This window comes from Saccostrea echinata, unplaced genomic scaffold (assembly GCF_033153115.1).
Source record: "Saccostrea echinata isolate AGI-Se365-2 ecotype Australia unplaced genomic scaffold, CSIRO_AGI_Sech_v1 ptg000047l, whole genome shotgun sequence".
Classification (NCBI taxonomy): domain Eukaryota; kingdom Metazoa; phylum Mollusca; class Bivalvia; order Ostreida; family Ostreidae; genus Saccostrea; species Saccostrea echinata.
Window position 1 is genome coordinate 13,676,034 of NW_026889796.1, and position 10,363 is coordinate 13,686,396.

General features: G+C 34.3%; 1 protein-coding gene across 3 annotated transcripts in view; it reads left to right on the forward strand.

The window, feature by feature from the left end:
* The window catches only part of LOC133202720 (beta-arrestin-1-like), a 37,978-nt gene extending 27,871 nt beyond the window's left edge, over positions 1-10,107 (forward strand). For all 3 annotated transcript variants that reach the window (XM_061338593.1, XM_061338590.1, XM_061338592.1), the window contains exons 7-13: positions 451-586; positions 3,429-3,513; positions 3,754-3,826; positions 4,859-5,005; positions 5,241-5,327; positions 5,807-5,947; positions 6,299-10,107. In XM_061338593.1, the coding sequence (XP_061194577.1) occupies positions 451-586; positions 3,429-3,513; positions 3,754-3,826; positions 4,859-5,005; positions 5,241-5,327; positions 5,807-5,947; positions 6,299-6,392 (763 nt within the window). In that variant the 3' untranslated portion in view covers positions 6,393-10,107. The remainder of the gene's footprint in view (positions 1-450; positions 587-3,428; positions 3,514-3,753; positions 3,827-4,858; positions 5,006-5,240; positions 5,328-5,806; positions 5,948-6,298) is intronic.
* Positions 10,108-10,363: the final 256 nt, after the last annotated feature.

The window sequence follows — 10,363 nt, forward strand, 5'->3', positions numbered from 1 at the left end:
AAAAAATTGTGGTTGGTAAACAAAAAAAAAGTTAGAAAAAATGCATCAGTATTGCAGAAGCTATTAAAATTTAACCACATTCATGATAACACTAAACATTTTGTGCATTTCATATAAAAAGAATGTGATATAGATATTTAAAAAAGAATTTCCATCTGTTTCCATCTGTTTTCCCCCATGTATTTTCTTTTTGCATAGTGGGATGAAAATCTAAAAATTAAGTTTAAATGGCCTTGGTTCAATAAAATTATTCAAGTAACAGTGTTTCATTTAGTTTCATATTAAAATTCAAAGAAAAAAATGGTTAGGGAAACACAGCATTTAATTCCTTTTAAATTGATTTTTTTCTTATAATTAGGTCTGCTGTCACAACAGAGAAAATCATCAAAAGTAAAATTTTGACTTAAATATCTAATTAAAAGTTGATTGTTTCTCTTTTATATTAAACAGGAATTCAGTTCGTCTGGCGATAAGAAAGCTGACATATGCCCCAGTAGAACCGGCTCCACAGCCCAGCGCTGAAGCCACGAAAGATTTCATGATGAGTCCAGGAAACATCAAATTAGAGGCCTCACTTGACAAGGAAGTAAGGCAATACTTGTAAATGTGACCTAGATAAAATGTATATAAGTAGATAAGTTGACACGTTCACCCTAAAGTGTTTCAACAAAAGCCTGGCCTGCCAGAGTAAGTAAAGTGAAATAGTACTAGTACCTCTAAATGCATGGCCGTAGGAACCGGGGGGCTGTGCCCCCCAATAATTTTGCCGATACATAGATTACTATAGTAAACATAGATACTATATGCTTGTGCCCCCTCAATAAAAACGTCTGATGACCTTTTTTTTTTTTGTTTTTTTTTTTTGCTTGTCAGGAAATTTTGATAGTGCCCCTCAACTGAAAATGTATGGCTGTGCCCCCCCCCCCCCCCCCCTCCAAACTGAATTTGCTTCCTACAGGCCTGAAATATGACCTAGATAAAATGTATATAAGTAAACAGGTTGACAGTGCACATACCTAGAGTTTTCGACAAAACTTGGCCTGCGAGAGTAAGTGAAACAGTACCTCTAAATGTAACCCAGATATATTTTAAGACTGTGTACTGGCAAGTAATAAGACAAGGGTTGAAGCTGCATCATTTTATTCAGCAGAATATGGTTGCTCCAGCAGTGGATATATACACTGTATAGATATATTTTTCAGTTGGCCCTCTTTTCTTGCATATTTTTAAACAATGAACAGATTGGAAAAAAAAATTATACACATGTACTGTATACACAAGTATTACATAAGTCTTGAATAGCCCTTTTGAATATTTAAGATATTTTTAAATATTTTCCTTTGTAATAAGGAAGTTGATGGTAGAACAAGTGTTTACTGAGAGTAAGATTTTTTTTTTGAAATTTCATTTTGTAAAGTCACCATAAATTTATCTCTTTGAGGATGTATTATTTGCTGTATGCTGTCAACATCTTTTTAAACAAGGAAACTTAATGGTAGGAAGGAGAATTTTTATAAATGTAAAGTTCAGGTTAAAAATATAAATCATTCATTTATCAACATGATCACAATGTATGTAAGGAAACGATCATCCTTTGGTGAACAGGCTACACACACACACACCCATATTTCAATTTATCAAATAGCTCTTCTATATATTAAACATAAAAGATTCTTCTCCCTTGTGTTCAAGTTAAAAGTGAGCCTATAAAGACCAATAAATTCAGCATTAAGCTCTTGTCAAGACAGTGTAAATACATGTAAAAAATTCCACTTTGAACACACTCATTCGACTGACTAATCTATAAAATGACTCGAGATTTTTATGTCGGTGAAAGTGAAGGGATATTGGATAGACAGGGAAAGGACAATTCATAATTATGTTGACCAATTTCTGTTCTACAAATAAACCTGGAGAAAGCTAGGATTAGTTGTTCCCGGTTTGGATCTGTAATTTGATCTTTGTCGGTGATATAATCGGCCTTCTTCCATCTTATCATCGGTTTAAAGGGTGATAATCTATAGTATTGTCCACCAAAGCTCTTGTACTGTCGTTGCCTTGTTTATACCTTAAAGGTATATATATCTTTGATATTTGAGAATAAGTAATAATGCTCCTTCCTAATAGTATTTGGAGAAAAAAAAATATATCCTAATTAAATGGAAGTTGATGGATAAAGATGTAAGAGACTTTGACAGGAGATGAAGCATCAGTGCATTTTGTGACATGGAGTAGTAAAGGTCCACTGGCCTTATAGCAGTAGGGAATTCATTTTTCAGGACAAGTAATTTAGTTTCAGTGTGTTTCCAATAAGATGAGACTAACCACTCATGACATTTCACTGACCACAACCATCAACTCTGTAAATCATTATCACAAAAATCAATAAGGCACCTGAAGACCTTGTAAAGTGTCATTCTCCATAACATGCACTTCCTTAAATGTCATCTTTTTTTTTCTTTTTTTTTTGAGGGTCTGGTAGTTTTAAATTGTGTCCTTTTAATGCAACACTGACACCCCCCCCCCCCCCCCCCCTTGAGAAATAAAAAGTCATCTGTTGTCCTTATAGATCTGCAATTATTCAAATATTTAATTATTTGATATATTCAACCTTGAGCTCTTTTTTAAGCTCTGTTAGGACCTGTTCTTTAGATATTACTATATTTAGATGGGTTTTTTTTGGGGGGGGGGTCTTTTTAAAAGGGATTAAGGTTTTGCAGAACATATAGATAGCTTTAAATAGATATCAGTTTATATAAACTCAGTTTTATATAGATCTATAGTATATGTACCAAGGATTGGAGATTCCATTACTTTATAAATCTGTGTCATATATATCATTTTATAGCAAAAATCCTAGAATTCCACATGAATTACTCTGAGGCTGAAATTACCATTATATTGTAAATCAGAGAGGGATTCATTGCCAAGACACAGCAGTCTTCCTACTAGTGGCTTTCATATATATATCTTTTACATCCATTAGCACTAATGTTTCACCTGAAAGGGAAATAATTTGAAGTTCATTTAGAAGGATTCTAAAGATGCTTATTTGAAAGAGCTGATCTCTAATGCTGTACAAATGACAGTGTTGACTTATAAACCCAGTGCTTTTTTCCACCGAAGAGCAATTTTACTTCTATCATTGACCTGAAATTGGTCTTTATAATGGCAATCCATATCATTTAGTTAAGTTTCATGGTTCCTAAATGAAGAGTTATTGCTTTTTTACCCCTGTTATTTTGTAGAGCATCAATTTCTAGGATGGAAAAAAAGTTTATTACAGACAAGAGATTTGCATTACCTTAGTGATGCTTAAAACAAAGTGCACTAAGTTAATTGTTATTGATAATGCGTTTATGCAGCTATGTATCAAAAGAAAAGATTCTGAAGAATATTGTCAGTGAATTTATTTTTTACGCTTTCAGAAATACTACCATGGAGAAAGCATAGCAGTTAATGTATTGGTGGATAATAATACAAATAAATCGGTTAAAAAAATTAAGATTTCTGGTGAGTACCAAGTGAGATTCATGCATTGTCTTCTTTGTAAACTTGCACTGAATGAATAGTATTAAGTATATGCAATAAAATGTCTTATTTTCTTATGAATGTTCATAAATTTCATCATATCCAGGTTGCTAAAAAAAAATTATGTACATTTATTGTTAGAAGGTACTTGAAGGGAGATAACTTTTATAGAATTTTTATGATCCACATAACATGTGTACACATGACTTTGATTTTTTGCAGTTCGTCAATTTGCTGATATTTGTTTGTTTTCAACTGCACAGTATAAATGTGGCGTTGCAGAAATTGACAGCGAGTGAGTATATCAATATGTAGTTATTTTTTTATTCTGTAGTTTTAATTCAAAAGTGAGGGATTAAACTTAAAGAATAAGGACTGCATTTAAACTTTCTACATTGTATATAGGCCTCGAATCAGAGCAGATCACATTTTAACTTGAGGAAAACAAAGTTTGTTCCAGGGTTGGCAGGATAGCTATATATACATTTATATATTTTATAGGATAGCTATATATACATTTCTTGATTGGTGTTGATAGAATAAATCAATATTATTGATTTTAATAACTACCAATTGAAAAAAAAGATATGAAAATGCAAAAGCATAATGAGAGAAGACAGATATAAATTGATGGATGTCATAAGACCAGAATTTCCAATAGATGGTTCAATAATGTTTTGACGGTTTTTCACGGAACACCTGATTAGTGTGAACCTCATTCAGAAGGGAAATAAAATTACTCATCGTGAGCAGCCATGTGTGTGCCTGACCTTGGCAGTTTTGTGTGGGCGTTAATAAATAATCAATTATTTGCAAACATTAATGTCTTTTAATCTAGTCAAAGTTCGCAAAGGCAATATAGTACTCCCCCCCCCCCCCCCCCCCCCCTCTTCAAACATTTAAACTTAACATTCACTTGCAATCATTACTGTTTTGGAACGTAACCTAAATACCCCCCCTCCCCCCTCCAAAAAAAAAAATCAATTTTGTTGAATTCCTTCTGGGGAAAATGTTTTACTTTGGCTATATATATATCTATGTTCCTGTCACATCATGTGATGATCAAAAGCTAAGTCTATAGCTAAAATTATGGCAGTTCTAAAAAAAAGCTTCAGATTTGGGAATTTATATAAATTAAAATGCAGCTTAGCGACCTCTATATTCCTATGATCTAGAACCCCTCCCCTGCAAGTTTTGTACGTTTCTTTAAAACTTGTTAGGGTGCAGAAAGTAAATGAGATTTAAAATTGTGGAATACATTTACAGATGAAGATGAACAAGTACTGATTGGTTAAGCTTAAGTAATTTTATTTTCTTTGTATTTTAGGGAAGGCTTTCCTATTCAACCTAGTCAGATAGGGTTTTGCAAAGTTTACTATGTGACCCCATTGTTGTCCAATAATCGAGACAAGCGGGGTTTAGCTCTAGATGGCAAGCTTAAACATGAGGATACAAATCTGGCCAGTTCCACAATGTAAGTCATATACAAAGTTCTGTTTCTATTTGTAACCATTTTACTTCCATTGCTAAGTGCTATTTTACAAGAAATTCTAGGGCATGATTTAGAAACTAGATAATTAGCAGATACCAGTCAAGTTTTTGTTTTATGCCTTGGTGTTTTACTTGAAACTTTTGAAAATATTTTTCCTCATTATATTTATTGAAAATTTTATTTATTCCCTCAATATTGTTTTTATTTTGATCCACAGTATGACTGAATCTAGTCAAAAAGAGAACCTAGGGATTGTTGTTTCCTACAAAGTGAAAGTGAGGCTTATTCTTGGATTTGGATCTGGGTGAGTTATCCTTCTTGAGCTGATAAAAATAAAAAAATCGTATTCTGAAAAGCTAGCACTATGAATAAAAGAAGATTCAATCAGTTTGTCACATACATGGAGGCACATGGATGCTACTTTGTTTTCCTGCCCATCTGTCTGCCTGGAAGAAGTCACACTTTTAAACAAATTTTCAAAACTCAGAATTGTGAAAAAAATTCAGCAATAATTTTTTTTCCAAAAATGTTCTTTGGGGAAAGATTCTGCATCTAATGGTGGTGAAGGTCTATAGATCATGGTCAAAACAGTCAGACTCTATACTTGCTCTCTTGAACACTTCAGAGCATGTGTACTGCACAAAATAAATTTATGGAGGTTTTTAAGAATTAAATTTCCAAATTCTGATCTTAATACAAGTCACAATTTATGTATGGTATTGCCAGTCTATAAAATATGTAAATTTAAGTGAGACATTGTCAGAACTGTTGATGTATTTACAGAGACCTGTGTGTAGAGCTACCGTTTACATTGACTCATCCTAAACCAGCAGAATCCCCTCCCCCCTCCCGTCCTATCAGTGTGGTCCCCAAGGAGGGAGATAATGTGCCGGTGGATACTGACCTTATACAGCTGGATACAAAGTAAGCTTTATTTTACAAAGAGCCATTTAAAGGAAGCAGTATACATGCAAGCAAGGCTTTCTTGGGGAAAAAATACAGTATATCGTGGAATATGCTCTTTTTTGAGTTCCAGTAGTGAAGAACTTTTTGCCAGGATTTCTTATGCCTGTTTACAGTATTTCAAAATTGCATTTAATTTTGCATCATTTGACAGAAATTTTTAAATTGATAAATGCCCATATATTTTTTTTTGGTGATATTTTTAATTTGACAAATACCCACATTGATTTGTGTATTATGTTATATAATGTAGACTAGGATATGATAACTTTATTAAGATATCTGATTTTTTAAATTATTTTGTTTTTGTAGTGGAGTGGAGCCAGACAAGGATGATGACTTTATTTTTGAAGACTTTGCAAGACTAAGATTAAAAGGTCATGATCCAGATGACACAGAAGCTTAAGCTGACCTTTGAACCTACATTTTAAAAAAATCTGCCAGAACCGGAATTTTTTATGTGACATGTCACACGTGCAGGTGTGTTAAACCTTTCAGGATAAATTGAGAATTTGCAGGAGAACTTTCTCTAAAATTCTCAGAACACAAAGTGGTAGAAAAACAAGATATACTGCAGAATGATTTGGGTGTGTTTATGTGTTGTCATAGTAACAAATGTGAAGTTTATATATATATTTTTATTGTAATTAAAACCTGATAAGTGTATTTATTGAAGCCTGTTTTATATATAATACTTTATATATTTCTGCAGAAGGCAAAGGACTCATTTGTCAAAAGAAACACTTTATCAGGTTACAACTATAACTTTGTACTGTAAAATCTGGTAAATTGAAGTCATCCCTCAGCATTTAAGTGTGATAAAGGAATACACTATTTTTGCAATTTATTTGATTGAACCATGAAATTCCCCAAAAATACAGAAGTGTAGACTTCACTCATCATGCAGTATAGAAGCCCCTTCCCATAATGCAGTATATAAGCCCCTTCCTATTTCGGTGCTTCTGACCTCAGTTTGTGATGTGTGTGTTTGTGTGAGAGTTTGCGTGTGAGTTTGAGTGTATTTGTGATAGCCAGTTATTTGTATAATGTAGAAGACTCAGTATTTTGGGTGGCTTGAGAATGTTTTAGTATTATATATTTATTACAAAACTATAGCGCTTGTTTTGAAAGGTTTAGAAAATCAGCATAATTTAAAAAAAAAAATCTTTTACTTTGTATTGTAAATGTTCAAATTATTGTGCTTTAACAGTTAAAAAAAATTGTATTGTTTCCCTGAAATCTTGAAGATAACATTTACCTTTATATGCAAAAATTGATGAAATCAAGTCTGTGTGTACTCCCATTCATTGATGTTGTTCATTGCCCAAGAATTTTTATACCAATTAAAAGCAAAGCTAAAATATTTAATCCTCATTTTTTTTAAATGTATAAAAAAAAAACAGCATGGTACATGTATGTATTCCATTCTTTTTTACTGATTTTTTTTTCCACAGTAAATCGTGAACTCTCTAACATGTATGTATATGGTGTCAATGGAATTGCCTGAATTTTGATTTGCTTTAATATATTTTTATCAGTTCATAAGAAAACAGTTATTTCTGACTCATCGAATATTTCTAACATTAACATGCTTATAGTGAAAACAGGTCTGCATGTTACATATAGTATACTTGATTCTGACAAATCGGGCACTCGCAGGTAACCTGGTGATGACTGGCAACACATTTGATTGTAAACGGGTATTGCACGTGCATCAGGCGGCTTCAAAATGGCTTCCTTGGAAAAAGTAGTATCGAAATTGGTTTATTATAAGACATAAAGCTTTTGATTGAGGTATGCTGGTGTGATAAGCATGACTTCAAAAGTGTAGTCCTCTTCTATGCTTGGTAATGTTTTACGATAGAAATACAAAATTTTTATCCTGTACGATAGCCAGATCACTTGATTCTAAGTGCGTAGCCAGGTTTACCAGGCTTGGTTAGGCTTGGTCAAATTCTATCTGAATCAAGTATGCTAATAGTTTTTAGCTCACCTCGACGAAGTCGAGATGAGCTTATGCTATACCCCCGGCGTCGGCGTCGGCGTTAGCGTCGGCGTCCCAGGTTAAAGTTTTAGGAGCAAGTCCCATTCCCAAGTAACTATAAGCCCTACCTGGACCAAACTTGCATGGATGATGCATCTAGGGATGGACACTACCAAACTTGCTTCGGATGCTGGATCTGACCTAGATTTTCCAGATGAGTGACCAGGTTAAAGTTTTAGGAGCAGGTCCATTCCCAAGTAACTATAAGCCCTACCTGGATCAAACTTGCATGGATGATGCATCTAGGGATGGACACTACCACACTTACTTCGGATGCTGGATCTGACCTAGATTTTCTGGATGAGTGACCAGGTTAAAGTTTTAGGAGCAGGTCCATTCCCAAGTAACTATAAGCCCTACCTGGACCAAACTTGCATGGATGATGCATCTAGGGATGGACATGGCCACACTTACTTTGGATGCTGGATCTGACCTAGATTTTCCGGATGAGTGACCAGGTTAAAGTTTTAGGAGCAGGTCCATTCCCAAGTAACTATAAGCCCTACCTTGACCAAACTTGCATGGATGATGCATCTAGGGATGGACACTACCACACTTGCTTCGGATGCTGGATCTGACCTAGATTTTCCGGATGAGTGACCAGGTTAAAGTTTTAGGAGCAGGTCCATTCCCAAGAAACTATAAGCTCTACCTTGACCAAACTTGCATGGATGATGCATCTAGGGATGGACATGGCCACACTTACTTCGGATGCTGGATCTGACCTAGATTTTCCGGATGAGTGACCAGGTTAAAGTTTTAGGAGCAGGTCCATTCCCAAGTAACTATAAGCCCTACCTGGACCAAACTTGCATGGATGATGCATCTAGGGATGGACACTACCACACTTGCTTCGGATGCTGGATCTGACCTAGATTTTCCAGATGAATGACCAGGTTAAATTTAAGGAGCAGGTCCATTCCCAAGTAACTATAAGCCCTACCCGGACCAAACTTGCATGGATGATGCATCCAGGGATGGACACTACCACACTTGCTTCGGATGCTGGATCTGACCTAGATTTTCCACATGAGTGAATTTTAGCCATATTTTAACCAAATTAGCATGGATGATGTATCTAGGGATGGACACTTCCAGACTTGCTTTGGATTCTGAATCTGACGTACATTTTCCAGATGAGTGACCAGGGTAATTTTTTTGGAGTAGCTATATAATATTATGGCCTGTTATGATTAAACTTGCATAGATGGTGCATCTAAGGATGAAAACTTCCAGACTTGGTTTGGATGTTGGAACTGACCAAAATTTTCTTGATTACTTAACAGGTCAAAAGTTTTTTGAGCAGGTCTATAATTAAATCAAACTTGCGTGGATATTGATCTTGGGATGTACCCTAACTAGAAAAAAAATATGATGTGAAATTTGCCTTACATGTAGATAACATTCGTCGAGGTGAGCTTCGTAATCTTTGATTACCTATGTTTTTTTTTCCAACAAAAAAAGCTAAACTGAGAGATTAACTTTGAAAAGTGTTAATTAATTAGTTTTTGGAGCATGCATTGTATACAAAGAGAAAAAATTGGCATCTCTGATATATACAAAGTTAAAAAGAAAATGACAGTTTGGCACTGAAGATTTTTTTTTCTGCATGAAAATTGTCAGTAATTTTGTGGACTTGATAGGAGAGTGACTGGTGATTTTTTTGTAATACTCAAGCATCAATACGGGATTAGCTTAGAAATGTAGATGTAGATGTTTAGCAATTTTTTTTTTCTAAAAGTGCTTAAGTAATACAATGTGTAACATTTTTATGTACATTGTTTTAAGTTTTGAAGTACAGTGCTTTAACTGATGAAATAAAGGAGTTGCATTATTAAGTGCATTTTTTCGATAAATTAAGAGTCGAGAACATTGTTTGATACTCTAGTAACGTAGATCACTGGTTAAACTGTTAACAACAGAACAGTATTCAGCATTAGCAGATGATAATGGCCTGGTTGTCCTGTGAGATCTAAGGCCTCACCATGCTTATTTATGTACAACATTATATGCTTTGTTGTTGTTCAGTAGTCCTGAAATTTAATCATTTGTATTGTTAAGTAAATACTGAAATGCACTGACTGTTTGTTGTCTCTGCTGTAAGCATCTGAAGATGAGCTGACTGAATCCCTGTTCAATATGCTCTTTACCTTATCTTTAGTGTAAAATATACATGTACAGTCAAATCTCGTTATCTCTAATTCAGTGGGACAGAGGAAAAAATTCAAGATATCTGAGTATTTGAGATATCGAGGGTAAAATACTTAAAGAATAAGTGGTTGGGACTTACAGATCACTTTGACTTATCCATGGTATTCGAGACATCAGTGTTC